At 40.4% G+C, this 14,871-nt stretch overlaps 1 protein-coding gene across 1 annotated transcript in view; it reads right to left on the bottom strand.

Annotated features, from left to right (window-relative positions):
* The window catches only part of F9 (coagulation factor IX), a 42,689-nt gene that overhangs the window by 8,269 nt on the left and 19,549 nt on the right, over nucleotides 1-14,871 (bottom strand). Inside the window, 2 exon segments of the mRNA NM_031540.1 lie at nucleotides 10,270-10,496; nucleotides 13,049-13,177. Coding sequence (NP_113728.1) covers nucleotides 10,270-10,496; nucleotides 13,049-13,177 — 356 coding nt within the window.

Below are 14,871 nucleotides of genomic sequence, written 5' to 3'. Positions count from 1 at the left end.
AAAGATGTGGATAGCTCACTTAAATGTGTGTGTGTGTGTGTGTGTGTGTGTGTGTGTGTGTGTGTGTGTGTGTACCCTCGCATGTGTGTGCATGTGCTGAGACGTACCCAAAGTCACACTCATGTTACACAAGCACTCTACTACTCAAATATCACCAGTGCCACCAAAACCCTTTAACAGATTAACCATGTCTAATTCATCCAAACTTGGTGATTCCTGACAAAGTTCTTTGTGGGATTTCTTCACTCTTGAGTGCTGACTTTGTGCCTTACTCCAACCAACTTCTCCAACAAAAGAATAGCTCCTAACGGAAAGGCCTTTAGGAAGTATCAGAACTTGAGACACTTTTCTAGGTGACAGTTGCAAATAGTATTTCCTATTTCAGAGCCAGAGACTTAATATGGCGGCCATTGAAAGCATGAGCTCTCACTTTCTCGCAATGCCTTGGCTACAGCAGCTGGGTGCAGTCTTGTCTGTAATTAAATCTAGTAATCCTGGGGAGGTGGCTCTGTTACTCTTGGCCCACAACAATCTGCAACTCCAGCTCTAGGCAATTTGGATGTCCCTGGAATCCAGGTACAGTTGTAGTACACAGACATGCATTTGGGCAAAATATTTATACACATAGAATAAATAAAATAATTAAAAATGTAGTACTCTCATGTGGCAGATTATGTGGTAGAGTCGATCATTTCACAAGTGAGAAGAGGTTGTAGTTGCTTTCACTTCTGTTTTGTAAACCTGCTTTTTAATCTATTTTTAAAGGCCAGTAATCTTCCCTGAGGGACTGGACATAGGTTGGTGTGGAAAGACCTTTTTTGGGTAGGGAAAAAAATTGTGGAACTGACAGCTTCTCTCTCCCCCTCTCCCTCCCTTCCTCCCCCTTCTTTCTCTCCAAAAGATAGCTTAATGCTTCACTCTTGCTCATCATGAGTATGGCTCAGTGTTCAAGTGCCAGCACCACACATGTGTGTGCACGCTTGTGGGCACATGTGAACACAAACACACACACCCACAAGCTTTAGATGAGCTGTTTGCATGTTGTGTGTTTGTGTGGATTTGGGGTAAGTGGTCAGGGGGAAGATACCTGTCTCCTTTGTGGACTTACAGGTAAAAATCAGTCAGGTAGATTACTCATGCAAGATCTCTTAATTCGTATGAATAAAATGGGGACTAAATGTGTGTGTGCACATGCCTTTGTCAGTGAGCATTTTCACTGATCCTAGATTTGACAGAAAAAGGCAACAAGTCCAATAACGACAGGATTGCAGTGAGGAAGGACCTGAAATGAGTTCAAGTGAGTCATAGCATTGCCATCTTCTTCCTCACAGAGTTGCAGGCACAATCAAGCAGTCTCTTCTACTTGAAAAAGCAGGGGTCTTCTAGATCTACTAAAATTCCTTTAAGAAAACATCTCCATAAGTGTCTGCTAAGCATCTTTTCTAAGGGGAGTGGGTGGAAAACACGGAATGTGTGACTAAACTGAGACTATGTTCCCACTCCCCTTTTAGCTCTAGTTTTAACTTTTTCCCCTATTTCATTTAATAGGGGGACAATGCTAAGACCACAATATAAGCATCTTAAAGCCGTTCTCCTCTATTTAAAGAGGAAATGATATTGTCAGTCAATAAGTCTCTGGACAAAATTGTTCTGTGCCCCTCCAGTACATGGAGGAGCACAGCTATTGGAAATTTTTTGGGGAGCCTGTTAGGACCACTGTGGTGGTAGAAATGAAAGACATCTTCTCCATAGGCCCAGGCATTTCAACACTTGGTTCCCAACTATTGGTGCTGTTTGGGAATCTGGGGCAGCCTTGCTGGAGGGTGTGCTATGAGATTCTGTAGCCTCACTCTACTTCCTGTTTGCTGGCTTGTCTCATGTTTGTGGTTCAAGATATGAATTCTCAGCTTCTGACTCCTGCTACCATGCCTCCGCACTGTGATAGATTCTTGTGCCTTTGCAATCACAAGCCAAAGTAAGTTCCCACTTCCTTAAGTTGCCTTTGGTCATAGTGCTTTGTCACAGCAACAAAAAGGAAACTAGACACCCGCGGATCCCGGCCCGCAGCAGCTCTCTGCTCCCAGACCCGGTGAGAGAGAGACCCAACCGCCTGGTCAGGTGGGCACTCCTGAGGCTGCAGAGCGGAAGAGACCACCAACACTGCTCACCCCTGCCCACATCCCTGGCACAAGAGGAAACTGTATAAGGCCTCTGGGCTCCCGTGGGGGAGGGCCCAGGAGAGGCAGGACACCTGCCTGAGACACCGCCGGAACCTGAAAGAAACAGACCGGATAAACAGTTCTCTGCACCCAAATCCCGTGGGAGGGAGAGCTAAACCTTCAGAGAGGCAGACAAGCCTGGGAAACCAGAAGAGACTGCTCCCTGCACACACATCTTGGACGCCAGAGGAAAAAGCCAAAGACCATCTGGAACCCTGGTGCACTGAAGCTCCCGGAAGGGGCGGCACAGGTCTTCCTGGTTGCTGCCGCTGCAGAGAGCCCTTGGGCAGCACCCCGCGAGCAAACCTGAGCCTCGGGACCACAGGTAAGACCAACTTGTCTGCTGCAAGAAAGCTGCCTGGTGAACTCAAGACACAGGCCCACAGGAACAGCTGAAGACCTGTAGAGAGGAAAAACTACACGCCCGAAAGCAGAACACTCTGTCCCCATAACTGACTGAAAGAGAGGAAAACAGGTCTACAGCACTCCTGACACACAGGCTTATAGGACAGTCTAGCCACTGTCAGAAATAGCAGAACAAAGTAACACTAGAGATAATCTGATGGCGAGAGGCAAGCGCAGGAAACCAAGCAACAGAAACCAAGACTACATGCCATCATCGGAGCCCAATTCTCCCACCAAAACAAACATGGAATATCCAAACACACCAGAAAAGCAAGATCTAGTTTCAAAATCATATTTGATCATGATGCTGGAGGACTTCAAGAAAGACATGAACACACTTAGGGAAACACAGGAAAACATTAATAAACAAGTAGAAGCCTACAGAGAGGAATCGCAAAAATCCCTGAAAGAATTCCAGGAAAACACAATCAAACAGTTGAAGGAATTAAAAATGGAAATAGAAGCAATCAAGAAAGAACACATGGAAACAACCCTGGATATAGAAAACCAAAAGAAGAGACAAGGAGCTGTAGATACAAGCTTCACCAACAGAATACAAGAGATGGAAGAGAGAATCTCAGGAGCAGAAGATTCCATAGAAATCATTGACTCAACTGTCAAAGATAATGTAAAGCGGAAAAAGCTACTGGTCCAAAACATACAGGAAATCCAGGACTCAATGAGAAGATCAAACCTAAGGATAATAGGTATAGAAGAGAGTGAAGACTCCCAGCTCAAAGGACCAGTAAATATCTTCAACAAAATCATAGAAGAAAACTTCCCTAACCTAAAAAAAGAGATACCCATAGACATACAGGAAGCCTACAGAACTCCAAATAGATTGGACCAGAAAAGAAACACCTCCCGTCACATAATTGTCAAAACACCAAACGCACAAAATAAAGAAAGAATATTAAAAGCAGTAAGGGAAAAAGTCAAGTAACATATAAAGGCAGATCTATCAGAATCACACCAGACTTCTCGCCAGAAACTATGAAGGCCAGAAGATCCTGGACTGATGTCATACAGACCCTAAGAGAACACAAATGCCAGCCCAGGTTACTGTATCCAGCAAAACTCTCAATTAACATTGATGGAGAAACCAAGATATTCCATGACAAAACCAAATTTACACAATATCTTTCTACAAATCCAGCACTACAAAGGATAATAAATGGTAAAGCCCAACATAAGGAGGCAAGCTATACCCTAGAAGAAGCAAGAAACTAATCGTCTTGGCAACAAAACAAAGAGAATGAAAGCACACAAACATAACCTCACATCCAAATATGAATATAAAGGGAAACAATAATCACTATTCCTTAATATCTCTCAATATCAATGGCCTCAACTCCCCAATAAAAAGACATAGATTAACAAACTGGATACGCAACGAGGACCCTGCATTCTGCTGCCTACAGGAAACACACCTCAGAGACAAAGACAGACACTACCTCAGAGTGAAAGGCTGGAAAACAACTTTCCAAGCAAATGGTCAGAAGAAGCAAGCTGGAGTAGCCATTCTAATATCAAATAAAATCAATTTCCAACTAAAAGTCATCAAAAAAGATAAGGAAGGACACTTCATATTCATCAAAGGAAAAATCCACCAAGATGAACTCTCAATCCTAAATATCTATGCCCCAAATACAAGGGCACCTACATACGTAAAAGAAACCTTACTAAAGCTCAAAACACACATTGCACCTCACACAATAATAGTGGGAGATTTCAACACCCCACTCTCATCAATGGACAGATCATGGAAACAGAAATTAAACAGTGATGTCGACAGACTAAGAGAAGTCATGAGCCAAATGGACTTAACGGATATTTATAGAACATTCTATCCTAAAGCAAAAGGATATACCTTCTTCTCAGCTCCTCATGGTACTTTCTCCAAAATTGACCATATAATTGGTCAAAAAACGGGCCTCAACAGGGACAGAAAGATAGAAATAATCCCATGCGTGCTATCGGACCACCACGGCCTAAAACTGGTCTTCAATAACAATAAGGGAAGAATGCCCACATATACGTGGAAATTGAACAATGCTCTACTCAATGATAACCTGGTCAAGGAAGAAATACAGAAAGAAATTAAAAACTTTTTAGAATTTAATGAAAATGAAGATACAACATACTCAAACTTATGGGACACAATGAAAGCTGTGCTAAGAGGAAAATTCATAGCGCTGAGTGCCTGCAGAAAGAAACAGGAAAGAGCATATGTCAGCAGCTTGACAGCACACCTAAAAGCTCTAGAACAAAAAGAAGCAAATACACCCAGGAGGAGCAGAAGGCAGGAAATAATCAAACTCAAAGCTGAAATCAACCAAGTAGAAACAAAAAGGACCATAAAAAGAATCAACAGAACCAAAAGTTGGTTCTTTGAGAAAATCAACAAGATAGATAAACCCTTAGCCAGACTAACGAGAGGACACAGAGAGTGCGTCCAAATTAACAAAATCAGAAATGAAAAGGGAGACATAACTACAGATTCAGAGGAAATTCAAAAAATCATCAGATCTTACTATAAAAACCTATATTCAACAAAATTTGAAAATCTTCAGGAAATGGACAATTTCCTAGACAGATACCAGGTATCGAAGTTAAATCAGGAAAAGATAAACCAGTTAAACAACCCCATAACTCCTAAGGAAATAGAAGCAGTCATTAAAGGTCTCCCAACCAAAAACAGTCCAGGTCCAGACGGGTTTAGTGCAGAATTCTATCAAACCTTCATAGAAGACCTCATACCAATATTATCCAAACTATTCCACAAAATTGAAACAGATGGAGCCCTACCGAATTCCTTCTACGAAGCCATAATTACTCTTATACCTAAACCACACAAAGACACAACAAAGAAAGAGAACTTCAGACCAATTTCCCTTATGAATATCGACGCAAAAATACTCAATAAAATTCTGGCAAACCGAATTCAAGAGCACATCAAAACAATCATCCACCATGATCAAGTAGGCTTCATCCCAGGCATGCAGGGATGGTTTAATATACGGAAAACCATCAACGTGATCCATTATATAAACAAACTGAAAGAACAGAACCACATGATCATTTCATTAGATGCTGAGAAAGCATTTGACAAAATTCAACACCCCTTCATGATAAAAGTCCTGGAAAGAATAGGAATTCAAGGCCCATACCTAAACATAGTAAAAGCCATATACAGCAAACCAGTTGCTAACATTAAACTAAATGGAGAGAAACTTGAAGCAATCCCACTAAAATCAGGGACTAGACAAGGCTGCCCACTCTCTCCCTACTTATTCAATATAGTTCTTGAAGTTCTAGCCAGAGCAATCAGACAACAAAAGGAGATCAAGGGGATACAGATCGGAAAAGAAGAGGTCAAAATATCACTATTTGCAGATGACATGATAGTATATTTAAGTGATCCCAAAAGTTCCACCAGAGAACTACTAAAGCTGATTAACAACTTCAGCAAAGTGGCTGGGTATAAAATTAACTCAAATAAATCAGTTGCCTTCCTCTATACAAAAGAGAAACAAGCCGAGAAAGAAATTAGGGAAACGACACCCTTCATAATAGACCCAAATAATATAACGTTCCTCGGTGTGACTTTAACCAAGCAAGTAAAAGATCTATACAATAAGAACTTCAAGACACTGAGGAAAGAAATTGAAGAAGACCTCAGAAGATGGAAAGATCTCCCATGCTCATGGATTGGCAGGATTAATATAGTAAAAATGGCCATTTTACCAAAAGCAATCTACAGATTCAATGCAATCCCCATCAAAATACCAATCCAATTCTTCAAAGAGTTAGACAGAACAATTTGCAAATTCATCTGGAATAACAAAAAACCCAGGATAGCTAAAGCTATCCTCAACAATAAAAGGACTTCAGGGGGAATCACTATCCCTGAACTCAAGCAGTATTACAGAGCAATAGTGATAAAAACTGCATGGTATTGGTACAGAGACAGACAGATAGACCAATGGAATAGAATTGAAGACCCAGAAATGAACCCACACACCTATGGTCACTTGATTTTTGACAAAGGAGCCAAAACCATCCAATGGAAAAAAGATAGCATTTTCAGCAAATGGTGCTGGTTCAACTGGAGGGCAACATGTAGAAGAATGCAGATCGATCCATGCTTATCACCCTGTACAAAGCTTAAGTCCAAGTGGATCAAGGACCTCCACATCAAACCAGACACACTCAAACTAATAGAAGAAAAACTAGGGAAGCATCTGGAACACATGGGCACTGGAAAAAATTTCCTGAACAAAACACCAATGGCTTACGCTCTAAGATCAAGAATCGACAAATGGGATCTCATAAAACTGCAAAGCTTCTGTAAGGCAAAGGACACTGTGGTTAGGACAAAACGGCAACCCACAGATTCGGAAAAGATCTTTACCAATCCTACAACAGATAGAGGCCTTATATCCAAAATATACAAAGAACTCAAGAAGTTAGACCGCAGGGAAACAAATAACCCTATTAAAAAATGGGGTTCAGAGCTAAACAAAGAATTCACAGCTGAGGAATGCCGAATGGCTGAGAAACACCTAAAGAAATGTTCAACATCTTTAGTCATAAGGGAAATGCAAATCAAAACAACCCTGAGATTTCACCTCACACCAGTGCGATTGGCTAAGATCAAAAACTCAGGTGACAGCAGATGCTGGCGAGGATGTGGAGAAAGAGGAACACTCCTCCATTGTTGGTGGGATTGCAGACTGGTAAAACCATTCTGGAAATCAGTCTGGAGATTCCTCAGAAAATTGGACATTGAACTGCCTGAGGATCCAGCTATACCTCTCTTGGGCATATACCCAAAAGATGCCTCAACATATAAAAGAGACACGTGCTCCACTATGTTCATCGCAGCCTTATTTATAATAGCCAGAAAATGGAAAGAACCCAGATGCCCTTCAACAGGGGAATGGATACAGAAAATGTGGTACATCTCCACAATGGAATATTACTCAGCTATGAAAAACAACGAGTTTATGAAATTCGTAGGCAAATGGTTGGAACTGGAAAATATCATCCTGAGTGAGCTAACCCAATCACAGAAAGACATACATGGTATGCACTCATTGATAAGTGGCTATTAGCCCAAATGCTTGAATTACCCTAGATCCCTAGAACAAACGAAACTCAAGACGGATGATCAAAATGTGAATGCTTCACTCCTTCTTTAAATGAGGAAAAAGAATACCCTTGGCAGGGAAGGGAGAGGCAAAGATTAAAACAGAGACTGAAGGAACACCCATTCAGAGCCTGTCCCACATTTGGCCCATACATATACAGCCACCCAATTAGACAAGATGGATGAAGCAAAGAAGTGCAGACCGACAGGAGCCGGATGTAGATTGCTCCTGAGAGACACAGCCAGAATACAGCAAATACAGAGGCGAATGCCAGCAGCAAACCATTGAACTGAGAATAGGTCCCCTATTGAAGGAATCAGAGAAAGAACTGGAAGAGCTTGAAGGGGCTCGAGACCCCATATGTACAACAATGCCAAGCAACCAGAGCTTCCAGGGACTAAGCCACTACCTAAAGACTATACATGGACTGACCCTGGACTCTGACCCCATAGGTAGTAATGAATATCCTAGTAAGAGCACCAGTGGAAGGGGAAGCCCTGGGTCCTGCTAAGACTGAACCCACAGTGAACTAGTGTATGGGGGGAGGGCGGCAATGGGGGGAGGGTTGGGAGGGGAACACCCATAAGGAAGGGGAGGGGGGAGGGGGATGTTTGCCCGGAAACCGGGAAAGGGAATAACACTCGAAATGTATATAAGAAATACTCAAGTTAATAAAAAAGAGAAAAAAAGAAAAGTAAAAAAAAAAAAAGGAAACTAATGTAAACCATCTTGTCCATGCATGTTAGGGATAGAAGGAACAAAAATACATGAGAATACAAAAAAGAAAAGAAAACAAGCAAAATTAGAATTAGCTACACTGATGTCCAATAGAATGAAATCATTATCGTGTCATTACCCAAGAGAGATTGTTTAAAGAAAGATCACTGGAGAGGGTTTGTTTGACCAAGAAGAGTGAAGAACAATAAAGATGTTAGAACAAAGGAAAGGATGGGAGGGGATAAGGGAAGCGGCTAGAGGTTACATAAATGTATACAGTGTATTTTACCATCTACATGTTTGGTGTCTATATGAGTTTCCTCAATCCCCAAATACATGTTTGATATCTGCCATGTACTGTATTATAAAATGTAGCAGACATTTTGAAGACTTCTCAATAGGACCACAGCTCGGATCCATAGCCAGCTTCAGAAAGTTCTAGTGGAGTTAAATGGGAAATTTAGACACAAACATCTACCTGACCTCCTTAAATTGTAGCTAATTTGAAGATTGCAGTATCATCTAAGCTATCAGAAGTTCATACTTTATTAGAGAAAATATTTTAGTGTGAAGAATCATTGAAATCACTACTAAAGTATAATTATAACCCAAGGAATTTTAAGGTAGACTAAACCAGAAATACATGTAATGATGGAAAATTTTTTTAATACCTGCCTTGTCCAGTAAAATAGTAACCGGACCACATGTAGCCATTATTCCATGGAAGTGTGGCAAAAGTGACAGAGGAACTGGATTTTTTTGTAACTTTTTATCCAGTTAAGTAGCCATGTGTGCTGATTGCCTTATTGGACCGCCCAATTTTATGTAAGGTCTGGACTGGCTGCTTTCATTGAAGTAAGATGCGGTCTGTTTTTCCTCACAGATGGAATCATGGCTTTGGTTACATATATAGTTAAAGCCTGGGTTTTGCTCCTAATCTAACTCTTAGTTAAAACAATATGCACAAGTAATACTGTATATGCAGTTTCTGTGGCGAACACACTTGGACTCTGTAGATTGACTCCATTATTTAGCATTTTGGAGGCCGGTTTCTGTGTGCTTCCTTTAGCACAGTGGACTTTCAAACTATGGTGTCTATCAGAATGATCTCCAGGGCTTCCTGGAACCCAGATTGCAGGGCCTGTCTTTCTCTCTAGTGGGTCAAATCAGAGAGATTGAGGTAGAGTGTACGACTGTCTATCTAACAAATTCCTAGCAATCTGAACATACTGCCAGGCTTGGCGAAATGTGGCAGTAGATCAGAGCCCCTGTGCCTACTTTAAGAAATGTTTTTGCCTTAATCCTTTCCACATGAGTCCTTTTCTTTATCTCCATCAGTCTGTGCCTAAAAATCATCTGACTCATTGATTTTCTTAGGAGCTGAGGGTGTACAGTGAGTCTCAGTGTGTGTGTGTGTGTGTGTGTGTGTGTGTGTGTGTGTCTGTGTGTGTGTACGTGTGTGTGTGTACGTGTGTGTGTGTGTGTGTGTGTGACCTCATTTACTGGCATTCATATTGGTAACAAGATGTTTGTAATTCTACTGTGCTATTCGTTTAATATCGAGTTCTTTTGAACATTGTCTGCTAGCTGTCGCTGGACTTGCCTTTCACCATATGCTTACCAGTAAAGGATTGTATTTTGCTGAGTGATGAAATTTACCTAAACACTTCTCACAATGCCCACAGGTCTTTCTAATATCCCAGCCCTGTCCCTCAGCTGGCCTTTCTTCTCCCATCCGAGTTCCAGTCTTTAGATGGACTATCAAAATAGAGTACCTGCCAAGGGATTTGACCTGGTTTCGCATTTTCTCCACCAACAACTCGAGTGAAGTCATTAATTGGTTCACTATTTTCAGTGAGGTTATCAAGAATGGTGCTGTTGGTGATGTCATCCAGGATTAATTCAGTGGAATTTCCATAGTCGGTATTAGAAAAAACAGTCTCAGCACGGGTGATCTTTTTAGAATTGTAGGCAACAGAAACTCTTCCACATGGGAATGGAACTACAAAAATAGAAAAAAAGGGAATATTCTGACATTTGACAGTGGCATATATAAATGCATTACAATAATTGAGAATGAACTTCATTCATTGCTGTCACTTTGGAGAAGATGGTCTGTTGATGTTAAAAGAAAGAAAAAAGAATATAGTTTCAAACTAAAAGGCCAACTGCAGTATTTTCATGTAAAGTTTTCAAAGCTTCCATGGGAAACATTTGGCTCTGAAATCCATCATCTTCATAGAAATAAAATAGGTGTTCTGAATTAAAATTTATTATGTATATTTAAAAATAGAATTCCTTTCTATCTAGTTTCTTAATTAAAGTCTTACTTCAAAGTTCCCTTACCCTGGATGGAGATCAAGAAGGGATGCCATGGAACTTTCCTTTTAGGAGAAGGCAAAGAGCTGCGATTACTTGCTATTGACGGGGGCTTTTGTAGACTATTTATGCGCTAGAGGGTCCAACATGTAAGTGTTGAAGGGAAATCTTTGTGATTCAACTGAATATTTGTCAAAAGTTTTCCACACAGCTTACTAGTATGTTTACCAAATCCATATTTACTTGGATCCGGCCACGTTTCCCCACCATCCTGCCCCATTTGATTTATTTCCCAACAAATTATCTACTGATACACGGGGGACCACCAAAATGGAAATTTGTAGCCCAAGTCATCTCACACTTCATGTTCACATTTTACTCTCCTCTTAGATATGTTCCATGTACGAGACATATCTATAGCAACCAGCTGTGGCTAAGTATCATGAAGGCAGCTTGTGGCCAAAAAAGTAGGAAATTAGTTCAAAATATTTCTGCATAAATATACAGGATCAACAATGGCATAAAAAGGGACTGTTATCTTTCAAAAGGCAGGACAGTTTATTTCGGTTTGACCCAGTTCCTCTACTAAAGCTAAGGCTACATTCAAATAGAGCTCCTTAATAGTTGGAGGTGCTTTTCAATTTTGTCTCTCTTAGAACATAGAAGAACTTTTAAGGACTAAGCTTCTGTGCCAGCTGCCTTCATGAGAAGTTAGCTTTTTAAATGTTAGGTGTGCATGCGTGTGCGCGCACGTACACACGCACGCACACACACACACACACACACACACACACACACACACACACACACTTCTAAGGCAAGAAACAGGTAAGTCAGTGCATGTGAAGAAGCAGGCAGAAGGCGAAGCACCGGACACTCTTCATTTTGTTTGTAGCAGATGCGCTTTTGTATTCTGGCCCTTTCTTTAATTTCCTCTGCCTGGTACATTGCTGAGATAGGTATCAAACCCACAGTTACAGGGGGAATGGTTCATAATTTAATGTACCAATCTAATAAAAGGTCTGCCTTTGGAAATATAAGAGAAACTATGTTTGGCTTGCTTTAAAAGTGTGCGTATATTTTATTTGGAAGTATGCTATATGGGTGTGGGCACACGTATGTGCTGATGTGAGTATCCATGTTTGCATGAGTGAAAGCCGGGGGTTAACATCAAACATCTTCATTTATTTCTCTGTTCTCCAAATTCCTTTTTTGAAACTGGATCTCTCATAGAACCTGGAGCTCACCATTTCTGGCTGGTCCTGTCTTCCCCTTCGCCTTCCGTGCTGGACTTTTAGATACTGTGTATCTGAACTCAGGTCCTCATGCTTGCATACTAAGTGCTTCATTTCCCTTCTGTTATTCTTACAAAGCTTATCTCCCTCTCTCTGAATCAAAACTGATTTCAGAGGTAAGCAATGAGTGTGGAGATGCTCTAAATACCGTAATTAGGTGTCAACACAGTGGCACGCTCACACAGCTGTGAAACATTGCCTTCCCCTTTAATGTAAAGACTGTATAGATCAGTCTCAAAAAGTAGAAGCAGTGGCTGGATCCACTCTGACAGCAAGTACAGGGACTCAGTTTATGACGCAAGTCAGGAAGTAATTTTCATAGACTGAAGTAGCTAGGCTCCAACAGACCTATGCTTAACATTTCGTATCTTTTATTTTTACTAGTATTTTTATGTCTCTTATAGTATGGCAATGTATTATTGACTTGATCTACTGAATGTCAAATATTGCACATAAAGATCACAGCAATCCATTTATTTATAATATAGAAATATAATGCAGAAAAAAATCATGGACCCAGAAATGAATTCAGGCTGTATATAATTATTAAAGTGTGAAATGATGGTGACATTTGGAAAATTAATTTGCTTTTTCAAGATGCTAATCTTTTGTGCAATTTCAAAAGGGAGCTGATGCAAGCAAGTATTGAAATAAGGAATAAGGGGGCAGAGGGTCTGAACGTGGGTTATAACTGGAGTTATGGTGGGTTAGTGAGCACCTACACATTAGCTCACTAAACCTCTATCTCCAGTTTGAGGGGATCTGATATCGTCTTTTTACTTCCACAAGCATTGCACACACATGGCATAAAAATACATGCACGCAAGAGACTCATAAAATGAAAATAAATAAATCATTTTGAAAAAGACTAAAATAATATAGTTTAAATACTAAAGATTCAAATGCAGATTTTCTTTAAAGAACTAATTTAGATTTTGACCTGCTGGTTCACAGGACTTCTGGTCTTCTGCAAGTTGGTATCCCTCAGTGCAGGAACAAATTATCTTGTTATCAGGGCTGTTTTTACAAAACTGCTTACACCTGCCATTTTTAATGCTACATGTTGCATCTAAAAGAAAAGAAAAGAAAAGAAAAGTAATCTAATGGCTCATTTGACATATAGTTCAAAAAATACGTGGAACTATGGTTCACGTATGGGTGAAACACAAGTTGAAGCAACGTGGGAGCCTAGAGCTAAGAGAAGAAAACTGAGGTAAAGTAAGTTTCTCAGTAAGGCATGGTGATGGTGTCAGCAATATTTTGATGTGTACAACAAAATATTTGGATATTTTACTTTAACTAAATCATGAACCACGATAAGAAACCTATTTATTAAAGTAAAACACAAATCCAGGGATGTCAATGAGACTTTTGTGTGAGGTTTCACAAAGTAGGTGCACCTGTTTAAATGCTTCACAGGTTAACAAATAGGACATTACCAGCTGCCAAAAGTCCCATTATGTTCCCCCCCCAACCATTCTAACCTTCCTACTTTACAAAAGTCGTTACCTGTGCTTCAAACATAGGAAACACCATTGATAGTTCAAAACTTTATGTAAACAGCACATATCTTCTTCTGTTTCAGGAATTTAGTTGGGAGACTCACCTATGTCGTTAGTAAAGCAACAGTTCCTTTCCCTGCCATGTTTCTTTTGTATTTATACAGTGCAGCCAACTATTCTGCTGTTGAAAATACTCAGGTGCATGTGTGTGTATGTGTTTGTGTGATTCCAAAGAAGCACAGTATGTGTAGAGTACTTGTGCATATTACTAAGCATTCAATTTCTACACTGTTCCAAAATATATTTTCTGTTTATTATGGTATAAATATAATTGGTATTTTATTGCTTTCATATGCTTTTTTTGTATGTTCGTTTATTTAATTGCATAGTCCCATAAATCAGGGGAGGAAAATAAACTATTATCAGGGGAAGGGAACAAAGGAACAGACCTGAGATTCCATTTTTGCTACCATTAATCCACTAAATTTATGATAAAAAGATGGCATCTGGTCTTGTGGAATTCCTTAGTTTTGAGGCCCTTTCACCTTGTGAGCGGTGATAACATCTCTGGCGCTTTATACTTTTATTTTTTTGTTCTTGGCTATCACATTGTTGCTACAAAGCAATAGTAAAGTGTTCAGCCAAGTCAAATACTACCTGTAGAAAATGTTCCATCAAGTATGAGGTGGTGATAAGTTAAGAGAGGTGGGTGGGGAGAGCAGGCTAGTTGTGTCCAGAGCCAGTACAAAGGGAATGAGTAAAGTTGGTTTGATTTTGCTGTTCTGCTTCTGTGTCCTTGGTTAGGCAACGAGACCTCTGGATCTTTTGCCTGTTTGCTATTGCCCTTTCTGGCCCAGCATGTTGCTGCTGATCTTGATCTTTGGCTTGTTTGGTGCGTGTGGTAGGATGGATGGACTGCTGTAACATCAGGCTTTTGCCTGCAGTCACAAGCTTCAGGATTCTAGAAATAGAATTATAGCACAAGAACTTCCAGGGGAGAGGTCAATAGAGCAGGCCCTGAGAAACAGAATTGTACTCAGTCAATTATCCAGCTCTTAGATGCCACACACTAGGTTGGAGACGGGTTTCCCTTAGTCCCAAGGCTGGCCTAGAATATCCATTGAGGAACCTTTAAAGCATGTGTTTTCTTTCTCTTCCTGATAACAGAGGGTTAGCCACCAGAGCCATAAAAATTTTTTCTTTTGTTTAACAGGTTTGCCAGAAATCATCTTATTCAGCCAACCTCAACATTTTCCCAACC

The sequence above is a fragment of the Rattus norvegicus genome, chromosome X, assembly GCF_021556685.1.
Source record: "Rattus norvegicus strain SHRSP/BbbUtx chromosome X, alternate assembly SHRSP_T2T, whole genome shotgun sequence".
Taxonomy (NCBI): domain Eukaryota; kingdom Metazoa; phylum Chordata; class Mammalia; order Rodentia; family Muridae; genus Rattus; species Rattus norvegicus.
This window is presented reverse-complemented; position numbering and strand designations above follow the sequence as displayed.